This window comes from Onychostruthus taczanowskii, unplaced genomic scaffold (genome assembly GCF_017590055.1).
Source record: "Onychostruthus taczanowskii isolate IOZ18803 unplaced genomic scaffold, ASM1759005v1 scaffold48, whole genome shotgun sequence".
NCBI classification, from domain to species: domain Eukaryota; kingdom Metazoa; phylum Chordata; class Aves; order Passeriformes; family Passeridae; genus Onychostruthus; species Onychostruthus taczanowskii.
The window spans coordinates 5,875,506-5,895,494 of NW_024502347.1; the positions used below are offsets into that span (position 1 = coordinate 5,875,506).

The following is a 19,989-nucleotide window of genomic DNA, read 5'->3' on the forward strand; positions in this document are numbered from 1 at the left end:
GATAGCAGACAACCAGCTGGGCACAGGCAGCAGCCCGGCCATCCCTGCTTCCCTATCCCCATTAGGATTAGTTGTTTTTAAACACTTAGCTTTGATGAGACATACATATAATACATAACATAACACCAGTTGTAGGAGCTAACCAAAAATCCTGTTATACTTTTGCCTCTTCTGTGTGGTTTTTGTGTTTGTATCTGACACCAGTGCTGAACTTTTTCATATTCCTGAGGAAAAAAGTTAGGAAGTGTACACAAGTGGACTTTTCAGCTAAAAGCTTGGCCATATAACAATAAAGATGACATAGCGTCTGCCGTTCCAGCAATGTGGGCTGGAGATGGTTTCACACCGGGGCCTGAAGTGGCTGAACCCTGCTGCTAATTGATTAATGTCTGCTGCCATTGTCCACAGCACCCTGCCCATTCAAAGACTATGTCTTTCTTTGACCTAAATAAATGGTTCAACGCGCTAATCCCAACAAAAGGGTTGCTTATGGCCCTAAACCCATTTATGGTGCTCAACTTCATGAATTACCTATTGATTAATCCTTTTAGTATATTGTTGGCTTTAAGATGAACAAAGCTGAGCTCGGGGCAGCGGGAGTTAATTCACAAGCCAGGTCACATACTCATAAGGTCGGAGTATGACTTGGTCTGATGGGTGCCTGAACTGGAAACCAAACCTCTGACACTGTCTGTCATCCTCACACTACAGTGATATGTGGCTTGGAAGTGTGCTTTGCTGCCTGGAAACTAGAGCCATCTATTAATCTTTTTCTGTTAGGACAGAGGGTTTGAGTTGCTTGCAGAAGGTTTGGTATTTGTCTCTTGGAATGGTACTTGGCTCTAAGTGTGACTTCAGTATTTAGTTGTAAATGTCATTTGCACACCGACAAGAGAGACTCGTACGTGTTACTAGAGTCTGTGGATCAGAGAGACAGGACATTTGCCAGGAAAAAAGAAAGCATAGGTCATGCATGGTAGCTAGAGTCAGGAGACCTGATTCATCCTCCTGCTTCCCTCTCTGCAGCATGTCAGAGGTTGGGCTTTTCTACCAGCCCATGCAGTTCTGCTGCCAGGAATACAGTGCCTCTTCACTTCCATGCAGTTGAGACAGGGGAGGAGCACCCCCTGTCTGGAGGGGCAGCTACAACTCATTAGTGAATTTGCTTCTTTCTGATCCTTCTTTCAAAACTGTAGTTTTTAGGTTTTGTTTTGGTGTGTTTTTTGGTGGTTTTTTTTTTTGGTTTTTTTTTTTTGTTTTGTTTTGTTTGTTTTTTTAGTAAATGTTGGTAACATTTACATGAATTCATAAGAAGTTTTCTTTCTCTTCTAAGGTTTTCTAACATACGTCTGGAATTGGCAGTGTTATAAAATAAACAGAAGTGATAAAAATATTGCTTAAATGCAGTCACTGAAGTTTGCCTAGTGAAAGGCTCTTAGCTGCCTTCCAGGTATTTTGCATCCTAGTCAATCAGTGTAAGTCCATTCACAGTGGGAAAATGGATAGCGTTAAATCTGATAGTTTCTTGAAAATCTCATCGTTTCTTGGTAACCTGTGAAGTGCCCTATGATGGTTCCCTTTTAAGGGAAGGAAATTTTTGGGTGATTATCTGCTCAAGTTAAGCTCATGTAGTTTTCACATTGTTAGTGAATAACAATAGTTTTACAATATTAAATTATGTTAATTTTATGGAAATAAGACAAGATAAAGTCGAATATATATGACTAGTTTTTAGAATGTTTACACTTAAAATGCTTGGTTTTATTTTTACTTCTAGCGTATACAAACTGGTATTTTAAAAGCATTCAATAACCCAACTACTAAGACAGCAGATGAAGAAACTAGAAAGAAAGTCAAAGGTATGCAACTCTTTATTGAAAATTTCTAAAACTGCACTAGTCTTTAAACAACATTTTCTTCTGAAGTGGCTATTGGGAACAGGAGATCTGAAGTGCTGTAATGGCCGGACTTTATTCTGTGTTACTCTAGTGCCACCTAGTGTGTACCTAAAGTGTAGAGAGCTTAGTGCGTGCTCATTTGCATCTATGTATCCAGGAGAAGGCCTCCCCAGTGTTAATCCATCTCTTAATAATAGAATTTAATTTTGTTTTCTAAAATAGCCTGCTCTGTATTTGTTACATACCCATAATTACTTTATACTCAGAGAGGCTGCTTTCCATAACTAAAACTGATTTCTGTCAGCTGACTGGTACTGTGAGCACTCTAAAGGCAATTACAAAGTCAAGATAGACAGCTGTTTCTAAAGAAGGCTTTTTTTCAAAAGAAGAGTTTTTTGTGATTTTTTTTCATGTGTTTGTTTATTCAGTAGTTCTAATTTGGGGGATTTTGTTTTAATTAAAGTCCTAATGAATGAGACCCTTTGTAAGTCATCCTTCCCAAATCTGCAAAAGTTAAGGCATAAAGATGTATTAGAAAAGGACTTTGTTACATTTTAGAGCTTTATAGTTGCAAAACCCATTTTAAAATGGTGAGAATCTCTCTGTTTACCCCAGTGTCTGTATCAAGGCAATGCAATATTATTTATTCAAAAGAAAACTGAGATTTAAAAAGCTTCTTCTTAGGAGATACAGTATTATTACTCTGTTACAGAAGATGGGGAAGGGAAGGATAAAAGGGAACCTTCTCACTAACATATTTTTAAATGTTGAGATAACACAGTATATGATGTATTGTGTATTGTGTTCAAAACATTTTGAATATGTTTAAACTTGTGCTTTCATAATATATCTTGGAAAGAATTTTGTTGTACATATAGTGTGGCATTGGATGTGTTATTTTTCACATTTAAAAAAGGCAATGTTTTTTCAGCATATGGAAGAGAGGGTGTGAAGATGAACTTCATAGATAGGATCTTTGTTGGTGAATTGACTAGCACTGTCATGTGTGAGGAATGTGAAAATGTAGGTATTCTGGAATTTGGTTTGATGTGGAATAGATCACATACTGGTTTGATTACATTGTCTTGAAAGTATAAAATTGTGTTGCCAATTTTATACTTGTTCGTTTGTTTGTAAAAACAAGACTTTATTGGAAGTTTCTCATTTGAAATTATTTATTCCTTCTTTAAAGCATTATCCTCCTAAACCGAAGAAGAGGGATCCTTTGAATTCAAAAAGGATTCAAGTACTGGGCTTGATTTTACATCTGACTTAAGGCTGGAGGTTCCAAATTCTATAATCATATGTGTTACATGCCAGTGTTATTTGTTATTTTTGAAACACCTATTTTAAAATATAAATCCTCCTGCCTGCTCTTCTGGGATACACCTGAAAATTGGAAATTACTTACTTTGAATTAGAATGAGTGGGAAAATGCTAAAATTGCTTCTTTTTATTTGAAGTATTTTTTATAATTAACATAATAACCCTAATGAACAGTATATTCCTTTCATAATTAATATTACTGACATTCCATCATAAATGCTTTCCATGATCCTTATAATTTTCTTTTAAGTTTGACAGAGAAAAATCTTAATTGCATGACTTTTTAAATTGAATGTTACATTTGTGTTTGGTTTAAAACATTCTATTTCATATTATAGAGATTAAGTAAATTAATCAATCTGAAAAATTAAGCACAGTCCTGCAGTACCAGATAAACTTCCCTATGTGTGATGTGCAGTTTACTCTTCAATGTGCTACTAGTACCAATGAAGAACTTTGACCATATAGAAAATAGAGGTTGTATGTATTTTGCATGTCTCATCTATTTTTGCTGGCTTCTTATATTCTGCCTGCACAGGACTTGGGAATATGCTAGCTGTAGCCCTTTGAGGAAGAGTTTAGCGTTCATTTTCTTTGCCTGCACTGGCAAGATATTTTTGATACAAGTTTGTTCATGCAAACCGACACTTTAGAGGAACCCCTGTTTGAACATCGCTCACCAGGCAGGCAGGCAGTCACCAGAGCTGCCTGCTTTTGATCTCATTTATTGCTTTACTGGAACCTAAACATTCCTGAGTCCCTCGCACAACAGGTAATTTAAGCTTGCAGTCCATACCAAATGTCACAGGTGGAAGATGGGGTCGCAAATACAGGAGAAGGGACGTGGTGACAGTAACTGATGGCATGGCTGTGACTTAAATATACAACATGATTTTTACTTCCTTTTTTAAGGTTTTGTTTTTCACAGTCTTTTCAGAGGTAAGATAAGTCAGTTTTGGAAGGAATTCGAGAGCAGCAAGGGAGAGAGCCTAAGGAACTTAGTGATAAAGGCAGATGGAAAGTGCTGAAAGAGATTGTCTTTAGGTGTGCTTTGGAAGATGTTTCCAGCTTATATATGGCAAAATGAAACCTCAGTACAAAAAAAAAGAGGTTGGTTTATTTCAAGTCCCCTTTCCCCTGTAACTGGATTTATTTTACCAATTAGTATATGGTGTCAAAAAATCTAACAAAGCTTTTGACTGTAACCAATAAGATTGACTTAATCTTAACTGAGAGCATGAGGTTAGAACCTGTCACTTAACTGTCATTAACCTGTCCTTGCTGCATAACAGCTCAAACACCTGTGCAGAAGTGTCCAGAATCAGGAAACTCTAAAAGATAGCTTTCTACAAAAGGGTACCACAGGGGCCCACTTGAAAATCCATCTGGAGCTCAGAGAAAGTGAGCGCCACACTGCTTCAAGTCAGTTCATGCCCAGATTAATGGCCTTGCCTTTTACCTCTACATGCTGAAGTTTTTTGTGGTGTTAGAAAGAAAATTAGAGCCAACTTAATACATTTTTAAAAAGTTAGTGGGAAGTTCTTCATTGTAGTTTCATACATCTTGTAAGTGTTGTATAGTTTTTGATAATAATTTGATTAAATAAAGGGAGCTAGGTACTAAACCCATATATTGTTCTTCATGTTTAAGTGCATTTTCTCTTTTTCTTCAAGATTTCAACAGTAAAAGAACCTTTCATTGATCTTTCACTTCCTATAATAGAGGAGAGGGTAAGAAACAGAATGTGTAATAAGTAATTATTGCTTCCAGTGGATTGTTTTTAATAGCCTGTGAAGACATTTATCCCTGTTCACATAGTTTTGATTTAAACCTAAAAACGTACCCTTGTCCATAAATATGTGTACTATTATTCATCTATTCATTATATTATTTTCTTTATATATGTTTATACATACATACAATGTCATAAGTGCATATATCTTTAAATTAGTCCAAACTTGCATCAAATGCCTATAGTAACCCACAGAATATATAGGTCTGAGATTAGCTTAATTTAATAGTATGTACTTATATAAATAGAATGTTAATAAGCTTTTTTTTTTTTTTTGGAGGTCCAGAGAGTCAGATTCTAACCTATTGGTTTGTATCTAGAGAACCTGAGTCCCTTGGGCTGATGTTTACCTACAGGATGAGACACTTTAAAAACACATATTTGAATTTATTTATTCTGGTGTTCTCAGCATTTTATGGATTGCCTCCATTAGCTGCAGTGGAACTGTGTTCCTTTGAAGGCATAAGCTATTTTTTCAGGACTTGGGCTTTTCATTTGAGAGTAGTGGGTGTGGTTTGGGATTGGTTCTTCCTCCATCCTGCATATATTCATCTGCATTTAAGGGAGAGTAATTAATGTAATACTTATTTCTGTATAAAATGTGTTTTTCTCCAAACACCAGTTCTTTTCATAACCAATTCTTCATCTTTGTTGGTGCACTGAGTGCAGATGCCTGTGGGAGTTAAGGCTTTAAGAGCATTTTGAGTATCTGGGCCCTCGTGCTTCCTGGCTCCCATGTGTTCGTGGGTTCTGTTTGAGGGTGATTTCTGTGGCTGTTTAGCAGTGGCTGCATTTACTTCAGGATGGGCATTACTTGGTATCCAGCACTTTCCTTTACAGGTGACATGTGCTGCTGCCAGTTATGTGATAGGGGGGGTGTGGCAGCTCTGTTGTTACAGGCTGCACCAGGGACTGACTTAGGGGGAGCTGTGTCTTTTTTGATAAAGTCACATCTCATAGAGCTACACAGTGCTTATACTATAGTAGAATAGATTATTTTGTATTGTGTTACATACAGAAATTTTGTATCGTTCCTATTCCTTGTGGCTTTCAGTTGAACCTTCAGAGACGCTGACAGTGAGTTTATGATTAAAAAAAAATTAGAAAGTAGCCATATATTACAATTCAGGAGGCCATTTAATTGGTTTTATGTAGGTCACTGTTTTCGAAAATAAAGGAAAAAATCCACCTACATTTATCTTTTCTGTAGGTTGCAAAGGAATACAAAATTGACGTGTTGCCTTTCCTAATTTCCTGTCTAATTTCTTAGGTTGCAAAACCTGTGCCCTTGGGAAGAACAGGTAAAAGTAAAAGTGTACAGGAGGCAGATCTTGGTCAGTATAATTGTTCTTCTATCGGTACTCTGAATAATCAACCCAAAATTGTCAAGAAACACACTTTAACAAAAGATAAGGTAAGAACTTGACTACTTGCACTAACCAGTCATCCTGAGTTGACTCAAGTTTCTAGGGTGACTGAGAACTTCTAGGGAATTTTGATGCATGTCAGTGGGGTTTTTTTAGTATACATATAGCTGACAGAGACTTGTTTAAAATATTTAGGTCATCATTAGAAGCATGAGAAATGACAGTCATTGGTAACCATTTAGCTTTCCGTTACAGGGTTTCATTTATAAGGAAAAAAAATAATCTGCAGGCTAGTTTCAATTCATGTTGTTTTTGGGACTGTTGCAAGGGTCTGTGCTCTGTTGAGTACCATAAAAACTCTCCTGGATCAAGTCCTAACACATTAAACATATGTAAAGAAAAGATACAACATATAAAACACAAAATATAAAAGAATGATAGGAGAAGAGAATGAGACAGAAGTAGAAAAAGGACATGGACACGAAAAAGGAAAGGATGGAAAGAAGTAGTGCAGAAACTGATTGTTACAGAAGAAGAGGCCTAAAACTCATACTGTTGAGATGAATGGAAGGATTCCCATTGGTACCACTGGAATTTTGATCCAATTCAAATAAACGAAAAAAAGGGGAAGGAAAGTTGCTAGTTTCTTTTGGAAAGTAACCAAACAAGAGAAGGCAAGAAAAGAGTCAGGAACATTTGCAAATCACCTAAAATTATGGTAGCTTTGTGGGTTTGGTTTTCTAAATCTGTAGGAGTAGTTTTCTGTGGAAGCAATCTTTTACTTCTTCTTGCAATCTTGATTAAAAAAAAAGTCAACTTCAGGTAATACTGAAATCAGCAAACATCCTCCTAGGGATGCCTTAGTTAATTCTATAACAAACCACCTGTAAGGCGAGTTGAATTTTTTCTGGAGTTGCTCATCAACTAAGGCCTCTCATGGGAGTTCAGGGTAGCAACTTAAACTTGAGGACCTTTTAGAAGCTTAAATTAGATTAAGTGAATACCACTTCAAATGTGCCATCTACAGCTGTCACAAAGTGAAAGTAATTAGTTGTGGGAAGTATTGATCTCACAGTAAGTATAATGCTCTTAGCTGACTGGGATGTAGGTTTCTAATCCTAAGTTAGTTTAAAAACATCTTAAGGAAATCAGCTGTCTTAAACATGAGAGATGGAGAATATAGAACAATATAACCCCCCAATAATTTGCTTTACATTTGTCATGTTTCGAAAGATTTGTTCGCTTACAAATCTGCTTCCTGTTTCTCCCCTCTATTACTGAATTAATAATGCCATAATTTACAGAATCAATTGAACCATGAGAGACGGCTTGCCAGAAAAGCTTCCTCAAAGGAAGAAGAAAGAAGTCCTGTTATCATGCAGGAAAAGGCCAAAAAGCTAGAGCTGGAAGGTAGCTCTGGCGTCCTGTACCCCAAAGACCCCTGTGCGGAGGCGGCTGTCAATGGAAGCCAGACGGAGGGCAGTGAGAAGGAAGCCAGCCGCTCCGAAAGCAGCTTTGATGCAGACAGTGAAGCCTCAGAAAGCGAAAGTGCTTCGAAGCAAACAGCTTTGAGCCCACCCAGCAGTGTGTCTGATGTGCATGTCAACCACTTAAACCCTAAAACACCGCACAACAAGCCAGGCGAGAGCAACGAAGAGATGATTTCCAGTTCCATATCCAAGCTTAGCTTCTGCGATCCTGTAAATGAAGATAAAAAATCAAGCTGTGGAGATCCAGCACTGGGTTTATCAAATAATTCCATGTTCTCAGTAGGCAAATCCTCACTATCACAAAACCCTCAAAATGCTTTCCAGACACTTTCCCAAAGCTACATAACTAGCTCAAAGGAATGTTCTGTTCAGTCCTGCCTTTACCAGTTCACCTCTGTAGAGCTCTTAATGGGGAACAACAAGCTTTTATGTGAGAGCTGCACAGAAAGGAAACAGAAGTATCAGAAGAAAACCAACTCCACAGGTAAAGCGCTTGTACCTCTGGACAATTCCCAGCATTGCCTCCCAAAACCTGGGTGCTGGCTGCTCTTCCATTGCTCCAGCATGGGCCTCCCTGCTGTAGTTAAATAGAAAATGTCTCTCCAAACAAAACTTGCTTGTAACAACTTCAAACTTCATCAGGCGATGGCAACAGGACTAATTTTTATATTAGAACATAACGGTAGATGTAACATAGAAATAATTTTGCATCTTTATTCTATCCAAGATAAAGAATTTAAAGATGACTGGAAAGCGAGTATGTGCATTTCTTAATACTAATCTTTGCTGCTGTTTCTGTTCCCTACAATCCTCAAAGCTTTGGAATATATGCTGTAATATTTGGCCCCAGTAGCTTACATACTCAGGGAAGTAATGTAATTATGTATGGAAAAGAGGCAAAAGAAGAGAGTTGTAATAAAGAGAGAAAAAAAAATATCCAAAAATTAGTAAAAATGGAGATGAGAGAGAAGGAACTTCTTGTGAAAATGTTTTCCTCGATGCTTGTATAGCCCAAGTGGACCATCAGAGTTCACTGAGTAAGAAAAACAAATTTAATGAAAAATCAACATTTTAGAAGAACTAGAGGATTGGATTTTTTATATATAGAATTTCAGAAGGATAAAAATTTAAGCTCTTCTGATAATTTGTAAATACAATAAAGAGAGATCATACCATAACAAAAAATTGCCTGTTTACTGTGATAGATATCTGGAGGGATACAAGCTAAGCATGAGTAAATTCAGAAAAATTATTTGCATTTTATAGTCATTCCTTTAATCATCATTGGACTGTAAGTGCTGTATAAATAACCCTCGGTTCTGTGGGCACCATGGAAAAGCAAAATCAATTCACAACTAATCGTTAATTTTTTTCCTTCTAAAACAAAAGATGTAAGAGGTCACCCAATCAAACATTAAGTGCTCCTTTATACCTCAAATCAACTATTTTCTTTTGAACGTATGTAAAACCAGTAAATTAAGTTTTTCTGCAAAAACAAATTCTGGTGGTATGTTCTCTTTTACTGTGGAGCTTTTCTGTAGGGCCTTCACTGTGCTACTGTGTTCCGTGCCTTCTGCACCATAGGGGGTTTGGAGGCCACATATCCCAGTCCTGAATGCTGAAGCAGCAGGTTAGGCAGCTTCCTGAAGTAGACAGCCCTCCTCAGACCTTTTTCTTAAATAACGATGAAGTATGTAGTCATGCAGAAGGAACTGAAGAATGGAAAACTACACTCTTAGTGATTAGGACATTAACACAGATAAAGAGACTTGTGCCTTCCAGTTTTTATCCGGGCATCATCCATTTATTTTAGGTTTTAACAGGAAAGTTGGGTGCTATAGTAACAGAAAATGTAGATATCTCAGTGTGCAAGCTGACCTAGATAGTGGACAGCCTTCCAGCTTCTGATCTGATTTGCACAAGACTGGCTAAAATAATGCTCAGATTCACAGATTATGTTTACTAATAACTAGAAAAATGAGAAAATATTTTTGTTACTCCACAACATTTCCCTTCTGTTTTATTTAACAAGTACAAAACCATTACAGCATAGATCTATTCTGTCAGATGTTTAGAAAGTACTTAAAAATTCAGTATGACTGCCTTCACTTTACATATTATTTTGATGTTCATAAATACAGAAAAGAAAATGGAAGGTGTCTACACAAATGCTCGGAAACAGCTGCTGATTTCTTCAGTTCCTGCTATTCTTATTCTCCACCTGAAAAGATTCCACCAGGTAAGAGGCCAGACCCCTCTTGTATATTGCTCTGCCCCACTGGTGGACAAGCAGTTCTTCAAGTGTCATTGTGGATCCCAATACTGCCTTTTTAGATGGAGACCTGGTAGAAGCACTGTTTGAAACATGTTTGTTGTGATTACTCTAACACCTTCAGAGTACATTTAGCCATCCTGATGTATCCACGGAAACCACTTGTGTGTGTGTCAGGTTACATGTAGCACTGTATTGGAAACATAACAAGGTTTAAGTCAGTTAAAATCTTACTCTTGGATTTGGTTCATTTTAATTGTATAATGATACACCTTAGCTTTAAAAAGTTACCTTGTAAAAATATTTATTTTACAGTTTTTCTTTTTTTTCTTTTCAAGGCTGGTTTGAGTTTGCGGAAAGTAAACAGGCATGTGGATTTCCCATTGATTCTAGACTTAGCGCCATTTTGTGCTGCATCTTGCAAGGTACAATTTCAAGTCTTGATTTTTGTTGTACTTCAGCAGTTGGTGTCCTCATCACAAGTTAAATTGGATTGATGATGATGATGATGATTTTTAATTAAATTGTGGAGTGAATTTTTCAGATAGTGTCCTGAGATCAGACCTGTAACTGTGTGCAATCCCATTCATATAAAGAACATCATAGATGTTAGCTAGTATTAGTTAAGCTGTGGTGCCCTGGTGATGTTGGTGTGTATAACAGCATTAAGACAAGTTTTACTGCCTCTATGATAACTAAATTAGTAAGACTACTGAGTACTTGTAATAGAGATATTTTGCTGCTGGAAATGCTGTGGATGGCTGTTTGCCTCTTTTGGAATCATACTGCTGATACCTACTTAACATGCCAGTAGAATTTATCATGAAATAATTCACCTTTGTTTTGTGTGTTTCTGGGAATGCAGAATGTTATGGATGGTGCAAGAGTGCTGTACAGTCTTTATGGAATAGTGGAGCACAGTGGCTCAATGAGAGGCGGTCATTATGCGGCATATGTGAAAGTCAGGACATCCTCCAAGAAATTGCTGGAGCATATTTCTACCACTAAAACTGTTCTGGGTATGTACAAACAGAGCTTCCTTTCCTTTACTGTAAACCAAAGGTAACAGTCTACAGGGATTTATAGCAAATAATTTTTTATCTGAGAATAATTGTGGTTTTTAGACAAGTTGTAAAAAGCCCAGCCCAGGATGTGCTCTGGGCCAGGCTGGATGGAGCTCTCAGCAGCCTGGGCTAGGGGAAGGTGTCCCTACCCATGGCAGAGCTGTTAGAACTAGATGATCTTTGAAGTTTCTTTCAACCCAAACCAACCCATGATTCTATTAATTATTCTTTGTTGTTGTTGCACACAATGCATATCCTACTTCTGCTATTAATCCCATATAGAACTGAGTGAATAATGGAATTTTGATTCAGCTATTAAACAGATAATTGAGGGACAACTTTCCTCTCTTTCCTACTCAAAATAATACATCCTGATGAATAGTTGTGCCTGATAAAATTTAATTATTTGGCATATTTGGTATCTGAAAATCGTTTAGTACACCAGTCAAATCCATTACATTAAATTAAGTTACATTTTCTGAATATTTGAGCATTTTATGTATCTTAGGTATTTTAGGATGAGAGTTTTTTAATACTTAAAAATCTGGAATACTGTGGCTTAATGTGAACAGCAAGAATCTTTTTCATGGAAGATACAAGATTTGGTGTAGGGTTTCTGTTGGCATTTTGAGAACACCACACTAGTTCTTTCTTATTAACTTGCCAGATATGCAGAACAGATGATTGGGGATACAAGCATCATTAAGTCACCCTAGGACAAGAATTAAATAAATTTCCAGGACAGAATCTGCTAATGAAAAATTTCCAGCAGCAACAATATGTTAAGCTGTCAAAGTGTTAGGTAAATATATTTACTGTTTCCCTTCTTGGGGGAAAGTGAGAATCAAAGCATTATCCTTTCTATCCTACGTATTATCACTTTGTATTTGAAGCTCATTTCCCAGAAAGACAATATTTTACATTATTCATGAAATCAAAGTTTCCTTCAGTCTTATGCTTATCTTGCAGTGATTATTAGAACAAATGACATCTTTTCATGTTCTTAATTTCACACTGGTCAGCTTTTAAAATAAGACCTTTTTTCTATATCAGAATTGGTTGTGTTCTAGTATAACTTCCTGTTGGAACTCAGCAAGCTGTACTGGAAATGTCTTAGGCTTTCTAAAAAATTATGAAAAAAGCCATGGCAGCATCCATTCCTAGGCATTGTCTTCCACCAATTTGACGTGTAAGTTTCAAACTGAATAGCAGACTGTATCCAAGTAATGAATTACTCTTGTACGTTAAAAATTTCTCTTGCTTTTTTGAAATGGCCACTGTATTTGCTTGATGATGTCATGAAAGACAAGAAAAAATTTTCTTTTGCTTCTGCATTTCAGGTTTAAAAGAAGCCATGGGAGCGTCAGGAGGACAGTGGGTGTACGTTAGTGATGCCCATGTTCAGATGGTTCCAGAGTCAAGAGTACTAAATGCACAAGCATATCTACTTTTTTATGAAAGATTATTACTATAATTCTTATCAGTTTAATTTCAAAGAAGGTAGTGTTTAGTTTATCTTATTTAAAGCTGCAGTGGTAAGAGTACCTGTAAATATTGTGCCTTTATCTTGTAGAGAATTTATCATATTTTGACTCTGAAGTTCAGTTAAACTATTATAAATATCTGAATGATTCTCTTAAAGTATGCACTTTGCCAAACATGTAAAATTCCTGGGTTCCTTAAAATGCAGTACTGTTAGAATGTAAGATGATGTCCTATCCTACTGAGGTCTAGGGAAAGTTTGTTTTTGATTATAATACAGATAAGCTTTCGCCCATAGTTCTAGAGCAGTTGAGAATAGAAATACTGATAGCGCTAAGTGCCTGGATTTGCTGGTGTACAGTAAGAATACAAAGTGTTCAACTTCTTCTGATCCAGTCCAGACCCTTCCCATCATAGGGTTGGATGTCAGCTGTTAGGATTTCTGCAAACAAGAGCCTGTCAAATAGTGTCGCTTCCATGCGTAGTAATTGGAAAGCAGAGTCCTTCCAGAATGGAGTGACAACAGCTGTCTCTGGGTAGTGCTTCAGTGCACTTTCCTGATAAGAGCTGGGAATAGATTGGGAAAACGTGGCTTCTAAATAGTGACAGTGAATCCTCAGATAGCCAGTACCCTTTCAGTTGTCTCCAACTGGCACTGGTATAGCAATGTACTCCTGTTTCAATATAAATATGTACTTGGTGTGCGTAAGTATATCCTATGAGATGTATGCACACACCATAAATCCATCAATAGATATTGTCATTTTACCTTCTAGGAAAGAGAATTGCAAATAATTTCTGTATTTAGTAATTTTTCAACTTCACAATTATGACAATGTACAGCATATAGGCTTGTGTATGTATAGAGTTTAAGTGTAATTCAGTAAATTCTGTTACTTTTGGTTCCAAACATGAACTTGTTTATCTGTTCCTGAATACTTTTCTCACAGGAGTAATAAACTATAAATTATTTTTGCACTGTGTGTGTGAGTTGGACAGTAAATGATGACTTTTGCCCTCTGATACATGTCTGGACTTCCTTTTGTCAGCAGTGGGGGACAGCAGGAGTCCAAGTGGCAGAACAGGTTTCTGTAAACTGTGTGACTGCCCTGTTCTGAGGTGATACTTCCTTTGGTAACTTCTCATTTCCATCCCAGAGGGTAACAGATACATTCTAAGGTGACCTGATGACTACTTGAAGTTATGTGGTAATTAATTTATTTAACAAGCAGTTGCTTAAATACAAATTACTTCTGTAACAGTTCCATCCTGTATGACTTGCTCTTTGGTAGAGAAAAAAAATATGTTAATATATGCTTACTGTTTTCATTTATGATAATGTTTTTTAATGAAAAAACATGCTGTCCCTATTACTGTCTGTACCACATGTTGTCATACCTACCTTCCTGACTCTCCTATTCTCTACTTCTGTTTCAGAGCTTCATCCCACTTGCATTCCCTCTTTTGCATAAGAAAATGGCACAACCTGTTAGAATTGCATTTGCTCAAACTTCTAGGGTGTATCTTACAGCCACATGACTTGCACCTTCTTGTGCAGGCACTAGGGATTGTTAGGCCATAAAACTGATAGTCATAATGGAGTGAACCTCTGGTTGTACAACATTTTATTTTCAAAATGAAAACTCCTCTGTTTAGATCAAAATTAGGCTATGTGTTTTGCGCAAAACCATGTTTTTTTCCTTGTACAAATTAAAATTGTCTTAGTCTATCCAAAAGTAGTAAAAATCAGAGAAACCAAGCAGCCAGCTTTAGCTATCTGTATTCCAGATAACAACATCTTAACCTAAGTCTACACTAAGTAAAAAAGAAAGATAATGTTTAGATGAGAGTTGGTTAAAATACCATAATTCTCTTCTAGCTCCTTATCTTCCCATACCATTCATCTACCTACACACATCTTTATCCTCTTTGTACGTAGCTGATCAAAACTCAGAATTAGTTCCAGGCAACAGTCTAGCAAATGGCAACTAAGTATCCCTTATGTGACACAACCCTGCTAGGAGGACACACGGAGTGAATCCTCCACCCTAATGCACTCAGAGTGAGTAGCTGACACCTGACGTTGCTCTCTTTGTGACTTCTGGAAAACTACTGAATTTAGGTACCTGTATTACTCCACTCCTTAGCCTAGAACTACTTCCCTAGACTGCGCAACTAGGAGAGAAACAGAACGAGGTTCTTAACCTGTTACTTCCTACTTTTAATGCTGTTTTCAGGAAATTCCTGAGGTGGTCTTTGCTCCTTTTTAACTGGAGTTTGCAAGCTGTTTGGTGAAATTTTCACAAGTGGACATAACTGCCTAGGATGTCATAAAAGATGCCGGCAGGATTATTTTCTCATTAACAGCCAAGGAACATTTACTTGTATTTACAGGTATTTTATACAACATAGAGAGAAAGTGCCATGAAAAAGAGCCAATGCCTTTATTCAAGATAGCCGTCGCTGTTGTTCCTGGATGAGGTGTTCTGAGCTGAAATAAAACGCTATGTTGGCAGGAACTCTGTAAGCCTTGAGTCAGAATCAGGTGTAAAAATATGATAGAAGGAAGCATTCTCTAAAAAGGAAGGCAATAGTTGAAGTTATGTCTTCACAATGAAAAAACTGATGACCAATGCAAGATGTCACACACAATTTTAGATGCAAGTCACAGTGTCCTTTACACAGACCTAAGTTATTTTGTGTAAAGTTTGGCTCTAAAGAAACTACATAAATGTGCATACTGAAGACTTAAAATTTTTTATTAGGAATTGGAAAAGAAGCTCAGAGCATTCTGGGAAAACAAGAGTATACATCACATATGTGCTAGAATGTTAAATATGATTCTAGAGTCAAGGACCTGGCAGTTTCCTGCAACTACCAGATGTGTGCATGCTATTGAAAAGCTGTATGTTTTCAGAATTTAAGTGAAGGGCTTGAAAGTTTAAGACTCCTTAAAATGTCTTATGTTACCAACGAACAATCTCTTCGGGCTGACAGCATGTACTCTTTACAGAGCTTCACCATACTTTTGTGGTCTCCCACCCTGAGAAAGTGCCTGGGTCTTCACGTGGCAGAGCTTCAAAACAGCTTTCTCTTCATCCCACCATTCTGTTCTCACAAGGGCACCACTGCTTTCTTCATCAGCTCCATTTGTTCTTTATGTTTTTGGGATCTCCATAAGCCTCTGTGTCAATGTCTTTGCTTTCATTGATCCTTCAGCATGATATAGTGGTTCCCAATCTCATCACTTATTCTGTGAGCTTGCAAAGCTCTTGCAGGAAGAGCTGCTGTAGCTGTAGTCTGGTCTGTCCCCACCACCACACCTGCTCTGCCTACAGGCTGCAGTACTGACCCCTGAGCAACTCTCTGCTGACCAGTCACAAGACAGTGCCTGTAGAACAATTACAAAGGATTCAAATTAAATAGTTCCTCACTCATCAGTAAGTAATGGGAATACTTCACCTATGGGATATATGGACAACTGGAACCCTCTACAATTTTCCCTAGAACAGAGGCATCAACAAAGACCACTGCATCAGCTAAGGAGTTAGTACAGATTGTAAGAAAGAGCTTTGTTATCTTTGGATTTATATATCATTTACACCAAAAGTGGCAAAAAAAGGATGGGGAGATTTACTATACTAACCTGTCTACAATATGTGTACAGACATCATGTTTGCATTAGTCTGGTCTCCTAAGAGATGGCTACAAATAGAGGTGAAGGAAAAACAAACCCTGAACTTTGCCGCCCAAAACGTACACACTGTAATCACTTTTGTTTAGAAAATTAAATCCATGCAGTCTGCCAGCCTTCCTCCCCTTTCCCATCTGCACCCTCTGTGTGCATCAATGAAGTGCTCTTGCCTATGGATTTCAAGTGGTAGCAGGTGAGAGTGGTTTATAAATTCATTAAAAGGCTGAAATGTCTTAACTTCACCATTTGCTTCTCTGTACGCTTCTTTTTTATACACAAACTGAATCATAAAGGGACATGAAATTAATGCATCTAAATTCTCAACCCATTATAAAAATCTTATTTGAACATATTGGTAACAAAATAAGAAAGGAGTAATTTCTTTAGTAGAAAAATCTATGATGTATTAAAAAGGAAACAAATTAGATGGGAACAAAGAAAGCATTTAAATACAACTCTTCTGTTAACAATAATTAACAAATTCAATTTTCATTAAAAAGTGGTAGCACACCTCAGTTTTAGCTATCTGTATTCCAGCTAACAACATCATAACCAAAGTCTACACTAAGTAAGATAGATAATGTTTAGATGAGAGTTGTTACAACAACCCTGATTAAATAAAGATTTGATACTCCTTAGTTTTCAATATCTGGACTCTATTTTGCTGTGCCCTGTACACATTTATGCATTTGTGCAAAGATTTGTACATCTTCGTGAAAGAAAGGCCACTATCCTTTAGGGGAACGATTTCAGTCTAATTATTTTAGAACAGATTATTGTTCCTTCTGTGTCTATTTACCATGTCTTAGGCTGTCATTTTGCCAGCTGTTCTAGCTGTTGTACCTCTCCTGTTGTTGTATAAACAAATTGCAGAAATAGTGGAAAAGTGATTATTCAAAATGATTCATAATCTATTTTTTTGTAAATGAGATTATAAAATATATTTTCAGATGGATATCTGTGCAAGTCAAAACACTTTCTATGTACAACATTACATAAGAAATTTAAGTGAATTTTTATGTTATAATAAAACCATTGCAATGCTATGTAGCCACTTAACTACTTGGTGTATATTCCGCTTATATAAACTTATAAATACTTCCATCATCATTGATAGCAGTAGAAAAAACTAACTTTTAAGTATCAAGAATGTTTCTTACATCTATTGCAGCTTCCAGTATTTTTCTAGTACAAAATGTAAAGATGCAGAACTGCTATTAAAAGAAAACAAGAGCGTTTATTTTGAGTGAGTTTATGACTTCTTAGCAATTACCTCATTGCTTTGCCTGTTTAGGTTTTTTTTGCTTTTGAGCTGTGTAACGTGGGAATTGTTTTAATGTATTCTGTAGTGAAACCACCCTGTCAATGGCCACCATTCCCTATTTAGCCATTCCACAAAGCGGAGTTCTGATTCTGCTGTCATTTATACATGGAGATAATCCCTGGTATGTTCATGTGTGCTTGCACTTACACAAAAGACAATCCAATAATCAAAAATCTTGTTGCTAAGTTCAAAATACTTGTGAGCAATAAATCAAGCATGTTAAAACTTTCATCTAGTTTCATTCATTTACTTTTTTCATCTATTTGAACTAATACTCTGATTCTACTGTGCAGGTATTTAAATAGCAAATAGTATTTTTAGAATTTGACTACAGTGCTGATACATGGTACATTTCATTTTTAGATTTCTAATTCCAAATATTACTAAGTAAACAGGGTCTTACATACAGACTGTACTTAAACACAAGTCTGATCAGTTTTCCTGTCTAACCAAGGTGCTTTAACAAGTTTCTGAGAGAATAGCTGCATTTGTCATCTATTCATTTTGTCTTTTCATGTGTTATATATTGTTAGAAAAATGTGTAAATAAAACAGCCGTTTGGAAAGCTGTGTTATTTAAACATAAGCTGTATGTTGAACATCTGAGTTAATGTATTTTTGCTTGTGTTTTGTCTCACATCATACCTGCCTGTGGAAGAGCTCCCAGAGATGAGGCCATATCCGTGGACACTTAAGGTGTACCTCTCGTTTCCCCTGCCTTACCCTCTGTGGCAAAGGACACAGATACAGTTTGTGCCCTTTACAAGAACTGAGTTCTGCAATTCTGTGATAAAACCAGGACCAAGAGTGGGACTCCTTCACATGCCCGGTTTCAGTAGCAGCTGGAAGTTTGTCCATCCATAAGCATCACTCCAGAGTTCCAGCTGTGAGTCAACAGACTTAAAACTTTCATAACGCTTCTGTCCATGGAAAGCATTTTCAATCCTGCCATTCCATGTGACACAAAGAGGGGAAAATCTAGAATGCTTCAGCCAACACTAATATGTAGCCAAACTGGCACTGACAATCGTTACAAAAGTTTCTTGAATCCTTCAATTTTCTCTAGATTTATAAGACTTAATTTTGTTACTCCGTGTGGATATTAATATAACTTAATGCAATGATCAGAGAGACTGTGGATGTTTTAGGCTTTTACATCCGTGACGCTGAAGGAAGGGAAGGCAGTGATCCCAGCGGTAAGTAATGTGCCAGCTAATGGAAACCTCTGCTCCACACAAAGGAACGGAATTACTCAGTCCCTGCCTGCAGAATCAACCCCAGTGTCGATACAAGATACAAGATGAGCTGTTTACTGCAGGTGATTTTTTTTTCCCCTTCATGCCCTAAAATAAAAGGAAAAATTCCAGGTAGAACTTACAGAAGTGAATTTGGATATTGAGAATAAACAACTTGGAGAATTGTCCTTTTCACAAACTCCCTTATAGCCATACACCGGCCTGACTTTGAACGCTCACGCCCTGTAAGCTGTGCACATTAAGTTATATATTAAGTTACTATGTATTTCAGAGTAGGGCCACTGCCCGGAGCCTGTCCATTAGTACTTACAGCACTTACAGGCGCAGCTACCAGCTTTATCAACTTCTTCATGCCGACCCCGTAATGGAAGCACGGATCACACTCCGACTACAAGTCACCCGTGCAGCCACAGTACCGCAGGCGGGAAGGTGAATCCCGCTCGGCTCTCCCCGCTCCCGGGCAGGGGCGCGTCCCCGCCTCCCTGTCCCGCCGCGGCTGCCCCGGAGCGCGCCCGCAGCGGGACCGGCGGTGCTGCCCGCAGTAAAGATGGCGGCTCGGGCGTTGGCGCTCCGGTCGGGGCGAGGGGAACGGAAAGCGCCGCCCAGCCGCCCTCAGCAAAGATGGCGGCCACAGGCTCCCGTATATGCCGGGCGAGGGTCAGCACCGTGACGCCTTTCACTTCCGGGTGAGCGCCAGCGGGCGCCATATTGTCTTGTCCGTGAAGACGAGGAGTGATAGCGGGGGCAGCGCGGCCGCGGAGCGGCGGCACCGGCGGCGGCGGGAGGCGGGGGAGCGCGTAAGTAACGGGGCGGGCTGCGCTCGCCAGCGCTCCCGGGGGGCCGGCGGGCGTCGCTGACCCGGTCTTCCCCTTCGTTCCGAGCCGAACCGGGAGGGCGCCGCGCGCCGCGGTGGCGGCTGCAGCTGCCCGCCGGGCGTGAGGAACCGGCGGCGCCGACAGCGGAAACCGGCGGCCAGGACGAGAAGGGACGAGCCGAGAGCCGCTCGCCCTCCCCCGCTGCCCGTC

At 38.3% G+C, this 19,989-nt stretch overlaps 2 protein-coding genes across 6 annotated transcripts in view; both read left to right on the forward strand.

Moving 5' to 3' along the window:
• The window catches only part of USP45 (ubiquitin specific peptidase 45), a 47,359-nt gene extending 33,696 nt beyond the window's left edge, over positions 1-13,663 (forward strand). The window contains exons 10-18 of one of the 4 annotated variants that reach the window (XM_041414830.1): positions 1,778-1,859; positions 2,830-2,921; positions 4,898-4,954; positions 6,287-6,430; positions 7,688-8,357; positions 10,015-10,112; positions 10,484-10,570; positions 11,011-11,164; positions 12,550-13,663. In XM_041414830.1, coding sequence (XP_041270764.1) covers positions 1,778-1,859; positions 2,830-2,921; positions 4,898-4,954; positions 6,287-6,430; positions 7,688-8,357; positions 10,015-10,112; positions 10,484-10,570; positions 11,011-11,164; positions 12,550-12,683 — 1,518 coding nt within the window. In that variant the 3' untranslated portion in view covers positions 12,684-13,663. The other 3 variants (XM_041414831.1, XM_041414832.1, XM_041414833.1) reach the window with 3 other exon arrangements.
• Positions 13,664-19,615: 5,952 nt separating this feature from the next.
• The window catches only part of PNISR (PNN interacting serine and arginine rich protein), a 25,552-nt gene continuing 25,178 nt past the window's right edge, over positions 19,616-19,989 (forward strand). For both annotated transcript variants that reach the window (XM_041414834.1, XM_041414835.1), the window contains exon 1: positions 19,616-19,761. The gene's annotated coding sequence lies outside the window, so the exon portion shown is untranslated. The remainder of the gene's footprint in view (positions 19,762-19,989) is intronic.